The 12097-nt window shown below is 43.6% G+C and overlaps 1 protein-coding gene across 12 annotated transcripts in view; it reads left to right on the top strand.

Annotated features, from left to right (window-relative positions):
- PKHD1 (polycystic kidney and hepatic disease 1 (autosomal recessive)) overlaps positions 1-12097 on the top strand; it is a 383573-nt gene that overhangs the window by 351652 nt on the left and 19824 nt on the right. For 7 of the 12 annotated variants that reach the window (XM_019537166.1, XM_019537170.1, XM_019537167.1 and 4 more), the window contains 2 exons: positions 4829-4964; positions 6730-6817. The exons of 2 other annotated variants lie outside the window; for them this stretch is intronic. In XM_019537166.1, the coding sequence (XP_019392711.1) occupies positions 4829-4964; positions 6730-6817 (224 nt within the window). Of the gene's footprint in view, positions 1-4828; positions 4965-6729; positions 6818-12097 lie in introns of those variants that run through there. 3 more of the 12 variants (XM_019537171.1, XM_019537175.1, XR_002101523.1) reach the window with 2 other exon arrangements.

Raw genomic sequence — 12097 nt, 5'->3', positions numbered from 1 at the left:
TCTTTCCTGCCATGGCGGGGGTTCGGACTAGATGATCTGCTCAGGTTCCTTCCGACTCTAGAAACTATGAGAAAAAAAAAAACAATAGGTCCCATGCTAATCTGCTTATTGCACATCTAAGTCATGCTAAGACCTCTAAGGCTTAGATCCTGGTTTCTCTCTTCCAGATCAGGAGCAGTCTGAGTCTGGCCCAGTGGTTTGGATGCTGCTCTGGCTCTACCCTTGGCTGTTCTTCCTGTCCCCAATGCTGTTTAAAACAGTTTGCATTAGTCTTGGTTAAAATACTTAAACAGCAATGGGAGCTGGGAAAGCCAGGTCCAGAACCCAGGGTGGTACCCATCTCTTTGGGACACTGGCTCATGCTTCCTTTCACTTGCTCTCCTTTTGGCCCCATGACTCTTGCCCAGTGGGTCAGCTTCATCAGTAAGGGGGGTGGGGGGCAGGAAAAGCATTGTTGCGACCCTGCCTAGCCTGTGGTTTGGAGTTTAGGACATTCGCCCAGAAATTAGGGAGACTCTCTCAGGTGGAAAAGGGCCTGGAATCCACATCTCACTTCCAGGATAAGTTCTCTAAACATTAGGCTGAAAGGTGGGTAGTGGCTTCAGCAGTAGCATAGGATAACATAAAATTAGTGGGCGTGTCTACTTGAGACACTTTACTGCACAATATGTGAATGTAATGCATGGTAAGGTGTTACCAGCTACATGTGTGTGTCAATTCCTGTGCATTAAATTAGTCTAATGCACCGGTTGCTAGTGCCAACACATGCAGGTCATAGAAAAACAGTGCATTAACTAATGGGCCAAAGCACACATGTAGCCCCTGACCAAAAGCAATTTGCTCCTGGTCAGCCAAGGTAGCAGGGGGCCACAACTGCTTCCTGGCTAAGCCTCAATCATTGTGGGATGGGGGGAGGGGGAAGATTGGGGATGTCCCCAGAGCAGGGACAGCATTGGGGGCCAACCCATCTCTCCCCCTCCCCCTGGCTGCTGCAAAGGGCCAGAGCAAGGCAGGAGCAGCCCTGGACTGAACTGCTCCCATCAGGAGCAAATTTGTTCCCAATGAGTGCAGATTCAGATATGTTCCTGCCCACCATTTAATGCACCTACATTTTCTGCTCAGGGGTATGTATACATTGTGCATGTAGACACACCCAGTGTAAGTATAATTTAGTGACACGTACATGTCTTGGAGGCAAAATAACATCTGGGTCTAAGTACCATGCAGATGCAGGATAGGTGGAGTTGAATCTGGCCCTAGCTCTCAACATGACCTGTATATCCAGATATTTCTGGTCCCTGAGAAGACAGGAGAATGAACTGAAGGCAAGTCTGTAGTGTAGTGGACCCAAACAGACTGTAAACTAACTGAGTTGGGTACCAGTGACAGTCTACTATGCCTGGACAGAGCTCAGCCTGAGCTCTTCTTCTCAGGAAACTTCTTAATGTAGACATAGCTTTAATCTCCTTTGCTATCCTTCTTGCCTACAAGTTATTGACTCAAGTGAGCCTTGCCTCAGCTTTAAAGCCCGATGCGAATAACAATAAAGCTATTATTGCCTTCAGTGGTGCAGGAGCGGTGCCTAGGAGAGCATCTTACTTCCCTTTTTCCCTGAAGGGCATCCCCGCCTCTTTCCTCCTTGTTCCTTGTGACATGCCGTTCTTCCCCGGCCTGTTTCAGTTTCCTCCCACCACATTTAACCTCCTTGCTGCTTAGGAAGAGATATCTGCTCTCCCACAGATCCCAATATGTTCTGCAGACCCATACTGCCACTCCGTGTCGAGTAATAGCTGATGGAGCTTAGCATGGGCTTCCCTGGGGAGCATAAACCTCCTGGGTGGGACCCCCATAGAGAAGATCTTTAGAGGACTGACAGCATGCGGTGCTCGCCCGCGGTATACCTGCCACGCTGAGACAGCCAGCACCGCACCGCGGGGAAGAGACAGAACAACATGCTCCTCTTTGCTCGCTCTCAGGCAGGTCTGCCCACTCTGCCCCTATGCGTGGAGCTCCATGCCAGCTTCTCTGTCTCCCACGACACACACGATGTTGAGGAGCGGCTGGGGAGTCTATTTTCCTCCTGGCACCGCTCAGCAGGGGAGCAGCAGACCAGGTTGCTGTCTTGCTAGATGCTGCCATTCCCTTGCAGGGGATACAAATCCAGCATGCACAGGGCTACCACAAGCCCCTGACCAGGGAGCTAGTGCTGAATATGCAGCATTATACATGCCACATGTATAATGACAGATGCATATAATGGCATATACATGCCACATGTATAACTGTGTTGGGCCAAGATCACTTACACTTAAGATTTTTTCACCGTCAGAATGAATCTACATGAGGATGCTGGTTCTCTTCAGGAAAAACAATACATCCCAGGGCTATGTTGTGCAGAAGTGTTTCTTTAAACTAGAGAGATGGGGGAGAGAGAGAGGCCTTGCCTTGAGGCAACACAGCGTAGGGCAGGGATGGCCAACCTGTGTCACGCATGCCACAAGTGACATGGGCAGGCTGTGGGTGAGCCACATGGCAGACTGGGGAGCAGCAAGGCATCACAGCAGCAGTTAGGGCAGGGAGCAGAGAGCAAAGCAGCAGATTGAGGAAGGGAAGCGGATCGAAAGGGCACTTGGGGGGGGTGCTGGATTTAATTTGTGGCATGCATGCCAAAAAGGTCGGCCCCCATTGGCCAAAGGCCTAGGGCACTGATTTGGGATTGATCAACAAAACTGAGTAACAATGATTTCCAAAGGTGACCAGTGGGTTTTGAGCCACTGTATTCAAATTGGAATACATAGAATTGGACTAATTTTCAAAGCTGCTACTCACTGGAAACCTGTCCCTGTGCCTTAGTTTTGTGTCCTTGAAATCAGTGTGATTAGGATTGCTTTGGTATTAGTGTTATACATACACTTAGGGACGGCCCTGGCTCTCCAGAGCTTCCACTCAGAGCCATGAAGATAAAAGATTTTTTAAGTTCGTTGGCAGTTCAAAAAACATATTTGGATTCATGCAACGTACATACATATATATAAAATAGAAATAAATGCAAATATGTGTGTGTGTGCATATTTGCATATTTATATATTTACTTTCCAGTGAAGGGGGCAGGAGGGATCCAAGAGGGGTGTAATAAGCTATTTTATTTAATCTAAAGTGAAACGTTTCATTTTGATTTAAGAATAAGACTGATTTTTTTGGGGGGGGGCAGGGGGAAAGGAGGTAGAGAACACTTTGAACACAGACAACCACAATGTTTCCTTTTGAAAATGCCAGGAGGAAACACTTTGGCTTTTCCAGAATTTCTTTCCCTGAACAATTTGGTGAAGCTGATGCCAACTGATAAAACGTTTCAATGTTGCCAAATACAAATTTGTGGATAGGATCGGGCAGAGGGGAAGCAGGTGCAGGAATGTGGAGTGATATGAATGGGATTGCACAGCACAGTGATGCCAGGAATAGAATCTAATTTTCCATCGACCTAAATTCGTTAGGTCACATTTGCCACTTTGGCCACTATATGAATAGCTTTGTGGCATAGGCGAGTGATTCCTTTCAGCTGCAGAGCTGTTTGCCCAGGAAGACCCAGTATCATAATGCAAAGAAACAGTCTGAAAAAAAAAAATTGAGTTTAACCAAAGCAAATTGGCCATCAATAAACCTTTTGTTTGTAAACACCTTTAAGCAAACACTAGAGAGCTGAATGAATAGCTTTCCTACTTTCATTTCTAGGCAATATCAACCCGCCAGTTGCTTTGCTGCAATGGTACATTAGAAGTATATATATATCTATAGCTAGATAGATGTCTTATCCATCTATATTTATCTATATAGTTATATATTTATCTATCTTTATATACTATACTATATATTTATATCTGTAGATAGCTATATCTATCTATAACTGACTATTTGGGTAGATATTGATATCTATATCGATCTAGAAAGATATCTATATCTATATCTATCTAGATCGATATAGATATAGTTATAGATATAGATATAGATATATAAGGGAGATGGTAAATGACATGAAGCATCAGGAAGGGAATGAAATGATATGGGCTCAAAATAAAGTGTCATTTCTTTATTCAAATGCAAAAGGCTTCTCTCAGGATGCTTGAATTGAAATTCCACTCTCAGAATACCAATGTCTTTTTAATGGGGAGCCTGTGTATCTCAATATCTCTGCATGTGAACGTAGCAGCTACTAAGAAATAGAAGCACAAATTCACCGGTAAGAGACTTTCAGTACAGATCTGCAGCTTTAAAGATTGCCCCTGGAGAAAATGTGTGTCTGTTTTTACAGAAGCTGCAGGATATTTCTTGGAATACATCTTGCTGGACGGGAAGAATTTTGTACATTCTTTGCTTCTGGATGAACGGGGAGGATGGTTTCAAGCGTAAAGCAGGAGATTTGCATAATATAATTACCTGTGACTTTGGAGGAGCCATATCTTGTGTGTCTCAGTTTCCCATTTTTAAATTAGGGTAATATACTGGGAATCCTTTATCTGTTTGGATTAGGGTACGGTACCTTGTGCTATTGGCCTTGGTCTCATCTAAGGTCTCAGAGTCATAAGAATCATAATGCGAGATAGCAAGGGCATGATGCAGGGTCTGGTGAAATGTTATTTAATTCAGCCTAGCCCCGAACACTTAAATATTGCCACCTAAAGTGAAAATGGCATGCAGTCTTGTGAACAAAAGTAATGGTTAGTCAGCAGAGCTATGCAGGAAGTCAGCTGTCTCAGGGATCTGTATCAGGTGTTTTAATACAATTAATGATCTGGTGATTTCTTTCTTCACATTGTTTTGCATGTGGAAGAAATGGAAGTGGCCTCACTCCTGGAAGCTCCCTATATGCAAGGCCCTATAATATCTCAGTCCAAGCGCAGCCCTCAGATGGGGAAATGGGAAAGGAGCTCCCCGTACAGCCGCAAATAATTTTTCTGGATAAACAGGTAGTGATTTACCTCCCTACAGAAGTGCGACTGTGTTAACTCTGTGTGACATTATCCGCCCCAAGCACTCAGAAACCACGAGAATATCTTAAAAACACGATTTCAAAAAATATTCAATTGTATTAATTTGTCTTCACATTTCTGAACCTTTAAGATACGCTCGGTTCACATTTTCACGCTTTTCTTGGCTAGAAATTTACTTCAAAAACAGGGACCCTGAGCTTCTGCTTCCAGCTCTTGATTGCTGCTAGTGGGCCTTAAAAAAAAATAGCACCAAATATTGCAAGATTTACAAGTAGATCACAGGAAGTTGGCAACACCGTATGGTTGGGTTTGCTTGGCTCCTTCTGTTCCTTATTTCCCTTTGCCGCTTTTGAGAAGCTTGACAACTCTTGACACTAAAAGCTAAAGCTTTATATCAGGATCCAGAGCTGGGCTTTTGGGTTACAGTCTTAGCATCATAGCAGGGGAAGGGATTTTTAAGGGTCGTTTGCTCCAACCGCTAGGCCAGATTCCTTGGCTGGACATTGAGCCCTAGGCCACAGTAGTGAAAAGGTCAAAGCCTAACCACTAGACAAGAAATGGCAGTGCTTGACACTGGGCATGTCTATGCGAGACACGTACTGCACAGTAGCCTAATACTACCATGCAGTAGTGTGCCAGTCAAAAGCCATGCAAATATGCTACTGCGCAGTGTTATTAGGCTACAGCATAGTAAGCTTCACAAAAAAAACGTGCATTGGCACTACTGCACAGTAACTGTAGTTACTGTGCATTTAATTAGTACTTCGTTAAGCAAGTACTAAAGAAAATGCACAGTAACTGCTGCACATGAATGAACATGTAAAGAGCATTAACAATCTGACCTGGACTCCAAATCATCAGTGGGGCTTAGAAAGCTTTTTCTTTTTTAAATGACAACTTATGACTTCTTTTTATTTGTCTACTTGTATCAAAGCCGATTGTGTCAAAAGCTGTTGTGCTTTTCTAGGTGATCGGGGGGGCTAGAAACCCTTTTTTTTTTTTTTTTGTAGTACACTGATGTTTCAGATGTCTGTTTAATCCCACGAATCTAGGAGCTGGGACTTTGACATCCAATACTGCAAAATTCACAATAAAAGCATGAAGATCGGCAGCTGACAGAGTTTAGGCTCCTCTCTATTATACTGTGGGCATGTCTACATGAGATGTTTACTAGGGTGCTGATTAATTAGCTCCTCAATAGAGTCTCAGTGTCTACATGTGCGACGCTATCAGGCCGGAGTAAATTAATTTACAAGTAATAACCTGTGGTGGAGTAAAGTACTCCACCGCAGCACAGGTGTAGATGGGGACCAGGTTGTCTGGGGCACTAGCCGGCTAGCCTCGCACTGGGGTACCAGCATGCCCCAGCCAGCCGCTCCATAGCGTGTTGAGCCGGGTTGGAGCAGCCCCAGGCTGGCAAGCTGACTCCTAGACCTCAGCAGTGAGGGCTGCTCTGACCTGGCTCAGCATGCTGCAGAGGGGCTGGCTTATTGCACAGGAGCAATAAAATCCAGCACCATATGCATTGGAGTTTATTGTGTCACACTAATTACCCATGTAGATATGCCCTGTGTGATGCCGTGTGAAACACCTAGCATGTGAATACGTATTATCCAGCTGCTAGAATTTAATAGATGAGCATTGCCTTTAACTCCTCCCTTCACTGTAAACTCCCATTCACCTGGAGGAAAAGGAAGGAAGGAAGGAAGGAAACCTTTTCTTTCTCTTCTGTTCTTCTCAGGGTCAGAGAGTTGAAACACTGGGGCTGCCCACCGAACCCTGGGTCATTGCAGCCTATCTCAAGGGCTCCTCGAAGGCTGCGTTGAAAGGTTTGGACATGTTTTTTTACATATAGGGGGGTGGCAAAAGCATGCATTGGAAATGATGGCTATACATTTGGGAAAAAGATTTTGTTTGAAGGCTCTGAGCTGGAAAGAGAACAGTGTCATGGGCTGCTCAAGCACATAGAAAGGAGGCTTTGAAAAGCATTTCTGTGTCTGGCCAACTTAAAGGGACACTGACCCAGAGTTTAAACCCCAATTAGAAACCTTAGAAAGAAGAAAAGAGGTGGAGGATGATCAAGCATGTTAATCTATTCCAGGTAGTGTTAATTAACCTAGTTCCATTAAAGTCAACAGAGCTACATCTGTTTATACTCATGGTGAATCTGGCATAATGTGATAGAAATATCTGCTTTGGTTTCTTCTCATTTCTTTTTTCAATGTGAGAATGTTTTCTAATGAGGGATTTGAACATTTCTTTTCTAGTCCTGATTTAGCAACTATATCAGCTTGTGCTTAACTATATCCAATGAGGCTGTTGGGACTGATCACATGTTTAAAATTTAAGTAAAATAAATGATTACCAACATAACATCACATTGGCTAGGCTGACTTCCCTGTCACAAGGCAAATGGACAGAGTGGAGGGTGAAAAGTAGGCAGTTCTGCTATACTCCCACCAAGTGCCCATCCACAGTCACGGCAAGTGTATCTTAGCTTTGAATTGCTGAGATCACCTTTGAGGAAACAGAAGCGGTAAAAAGCGTCTGTGCTGTGGATCAGCCACGAACTATCAGACCTAAACACTAAGGCCCTTACTATACATTACATTTATCACACCATTCACTGGTTGATTACGCAGTAAATTTAGCCTGGCCACACATGCAAAGTAAGACCTTCCACATGGACAAAGTAATTATCACACACTGAACTGGTTATTCATGCAATAAATTTAGACCAGTCACACATACACAGTAATTATCCCATGCTAAAAATAACTATCCATCGATAATGTAGCCAACCAGCTACAAAGTTAGTGCTTGAAAATGTGTCAATCTGATATCTTTTATCAGATCAACTCAGATAGTTGGAAAAAATTCTTCACAAGCTTTCGAGCACAAACACCCTTCGTCAGGCTGAGGAAGCATCTGCACTTGGTCTGCACTCTTCCTGGAAAGAATGAATAGCAAAGAAACCAGTGTTTGTGCCCAAAAGCTTGCAAAGAAGAATTTTTTCCAACTATTTGAGTTGGTCTAATAAAAGATATCGGATTTTTGTCTGCCTTAGACCAACACAGCTACAACACGGACCGCTGAAAATGTGTAACAACTTTAGCTGGTTTTTATTCAGAGTTCATTTGGATGTTTCATAGTTTCATAGTTGGTAGGGTTGGAAGGGACCTAAGCAGATCATCTAGTGTGACCCCCCGCCAAGGGCAGGAAAGGATGCTGGGGTCAAATGACCCCAGCTAGGTGGCTGCCTAGCCTCTTTTTGAAGAATGTGTAGCAGGGCCCTCAGTGAAATTTGATGGCTTAGACAAGGGGTGGGCAAAATGCAGCCCCTGGGTCAGATGCAGCCCACCAGGCCATTCTATCAGGCCTGCGGGGCCCCTAAAAAATGTAGAAAATTAATAGTTATCTGCCTCTGCCTGCCTATCATGTGGCCCTAGATGGCTTGCCAAAACTCAGTAAGTAGCCCCCTGCCTGAAATAATTGCCCGGCTTAGACTATGCAGGGAAGTAGACTAGATGATAGCAATGTTTCCTTTTGATGTTAAAATCTATGAATCTAATAATATCTAGGTCTCCCTGCCAGGATTTCCAAAAGCCAACCCTGGCCGTCAGCTTAATATAGCTCCACGAAAGCCAGTAGGGTAAGGGGAGCTTTTATAAACTGAGGATCAGCTCTACGGTGGCAGTGGCAGGCTTGGTTTTACAGGGTGAACTAAGACTGTCCAAATTCATTTCACACCATACACAGAACACAGTCTGAGAGGGACAGGTTGCAAGAACTACTAATTTCTACTGGACTGAAACCAGTATCCTAAAGAGGAACATTTCTGATGCCCTGAGCCAGGGTCCTATTTCACGTTACTTTTGGATAAAGCTTTATAAAAAATCAGCCTTTTTGTGAGCTGGGAAGAATCACTTTTCCCCCCAAAATTAAATAAATTGCAAATCAGAGAAAGAAAGGAAAAAAAAAAAAAGAGGCAGAGAAATTAAAAACACATGGAAGGAAAAGACTCAAATAAAGAATAGTTACTGAAGTGAAATGCACTTTACATTCTTTAAAAGATACATGCATCAAATTAATAGTCAATAAAATCCAGCAAGGAACGAACTGCATTGTACAGATGTTCTGCGTGTAATAGTTTGCTGCAGTTTTTCCTTTGACAAACGTCCTTATTGAGCTCGTCTTTTGAAGCATATGAAAGCAGCATTTAATCGAAATGGGTCTGTCTAGCACACTAAGCCCGCTTCATCTGACAGCAGCCAAACTACCTCATGCAAAGTAGTTTAGCTCCAAATTAGCTCGCTTCTGCGTTAAATACCAGCTTGCCTCAGAGATCTTTGTAAAGACTCCCATATATATCTATAATATTCGGAGATTTGAAGCATATGTGCCCAAAAGCTGAAATCGTCTCTGGTAAGGGGTACAGTACTGTACTGCAGGCTTCACCGTAGACTGGGAATGGAAGTTATAAAATATTTGAATGCTGTTGACAGGATCTTCTATAAAATGGGTGTTACATCTGGTGGTAGAGCTGAAAATACAATGGTAGAGCTGAGAGTACTATCAAGGCAGGCACGGTGGGGGATGAGGATCATATACACTTCATATATATAAAACGATGGGTCAGGATTGAAACAACAACTAGAATTTTTCATGTTCCTAGGAGGACCAGAAATATTTACATCACGGTAGCCCTTCGAGACCCCCCCCGCCGAGATCAGGATTTTGTTGAAATGGGCACGGATAGACCACTTAATATTGCACAATCCTCACATTAGCACGGAAAGCTCTCACCGTGGTTAAGATAGAAGCTGAGAGAGGAAACAAAGGCACAGGCAGGGCAAGGGAGAGCTGGCAATGGAGCTCAGATAGGTGCAGGATGCTCTCCTTAAGCCTGTCCCTGCTTCTTCCATGACTTGTGAGTTTACAGGTAAAAAAAAAGACATAGTAAGATGCTATTGTCTCATCACATCTATAACCATGTTTCTTCTTAAGACCTCCCTTCTGGTACTGGGCAGCAGTACCTGGACTGGCATACCTTTCCCATCCTCTCACTCGTTCTCATTGCTCCCATTCTGAGTTGGATCAGCTCTGCAATGCTCAAAAACCCTTGCCGGGTTCAGTTCCTCAGTAATGATTGTGCCATTTTAATAATCCCCATGCTGGTGGGATATTGGCTTTTTAATGAGGTTCAGTTAGGTAAAACATAATGCACCCAGTCTATTAAAATGTATTAAGTGAGGTTCCATAGGTATTTGCCCTGTGCCTCACACACTCCATTGTTTTCATGAATGATTTTGATGGTGAAACAGTGTGAATACTCATGACTTTTTCAGACAATACCAAGGTGGGAGGGGTGGCAAACACTCTAGAGGACAGAACTAGATTTCACAATGACTATAACAAATTGGAGAAATGGTCTGAGATAAAAAAAGAAGTGATTCAGTAAGGAAACGTGCAAAAGGTGACTGCTTGATAGGAACAATCAACTGCTGAAATACAAGATGGGGCATGACTGCTGTACAGCGTCACTGAGCAGATGTTATTGGAGGTTGCAGTGGATCGTAAACAGAACACAAATCAAGAACATTATATGGAAATGAAAAATAATGAATATCTGACTCTCTATGTCCAGTGTTCATCCCAATGGACCCCTAAACTCAGCTGTGGTGTCTAGGGACTACTGTGATATATAAGTAAGTCTAAGAAAAGTGTGCTGTGAGACTTCCATTATACTTAGCATAGGGAAGGCCTCAGCTAGCATCCAGTACCTAGTTTTGGATACCGGACATCAAGACAGATGTTGATATGGGTGAGAATCAGGGGACAGCAACAAAAAATTATCAGTGTAGGCCAATGGTTTCCAAGGTTTTTTTCATGTGGGGCCCTAAAACGTTTTCAATGGAGGTGCAGACCCCTTCGGAAATTTTGAATGGAAATGCAGACCCCTTTGAATTGTAAGTATGGGTATTCACATACTTTTGATTGATCATAGTCATCTTTCATGGGCCCTTTAGACATCATCTTCAGATTCCCGGGGCTCTGCAGACCACAGGTAGAGAACAACAGGACTAGAAGCCATGACAGAAGGAGAAAGACTGAAAGAAGTAGATCTGTTTAGTCTAGTGAAGGGAAGAGTGAGGAATGATACAAGAGCAGTCTTCCAATATATAAAACATTTCTACAAAGGGAAGGGTAGTAAATTGTTCTCCCTGTGCACTTGAAGATATATGGGTTTAAGCACAGCAAGGGGCATTTAAGTTAAACCTCAGGAAAAACTCACTAATTGTAAAGACAGTTAAACTAGCATAGGTGACCTAGAGAAGTTGTGCAATCTCCATTATTTCAGATTTTTAAGAATGGCTTGGACAAACATCCATCAAGAATCATCTGGGGGTAGTTGATCTTACTTCTGGGGTAAGAAATGGACTAGGCAAACTCCTTCCATTTTTTAATGATACCTGTGATGTGGCAGCTCTAAAATTGGCATACTTTGTCCACATCACCACTTTTGGGACTATTTCTAAGGAGTCTGATTGCAAACCCTTTCTTCATTCTGAGTAATATTTTGAGTACTCCCTTTTAATCAAGGGGTTATTTTTGCAGTGGCGCATGACTCAGTATAAGAAAGGATATCAGAGCCTGGTCTGTAACTGAAGGCCTGTTCTTCCTTCCTTTGAACAGTGCAATTTCTATGAATCTGCAATTTCAGCACCGTTCTGAATGCAGGTTTCATAGTTTCATAGTTTCTAGGGTCAGAAGGGACCTGAGCAGATCATCTAGTCTGACCCCTGCCTTGGCAGGAAAGAGTACTGGGGTCAAACAACCCCAGCAAGATGTTCATCCAGCCTCCTCTTAAACACCCCCAGGGTAGGGGCCTGCACCACTTCTCTTGGAAGTTGGTTCCAGACCCTAGCCGCCCTGACTGTGAAGTAGCAACTCCTGATATCTAACCTAAACCTACCCTCTGCCAGCTTGTGACTGTTATTCCTGGTCACTCCTGGCAGTGCTCCAGGGAACAGGGACTCCCCCAGTGCCTGCTGGTCCCCCCTGACTAGTTTATAACAGGCCACAAGATCCCCCCTCAGCCTTCTCTT

The sequence above is a fragment of the Crocodylus porosus genome, unplaced genomic scaffold (genome assembly GCF_001723895.1).
Source record: "Crocodylus porosus isolate Cpor-Errol unplaced genomic scaffold, CroPor_comp1, whole genome shotgun sequence".
NCBI lineage: Eukaryota > Metazoa > Chordata > Crocodylia > Crocodylidae > Crocodylus > Crocodylus porosus.
This window is presented reverse-complemented; position numbering and strand designations above follow the sequence as displayed.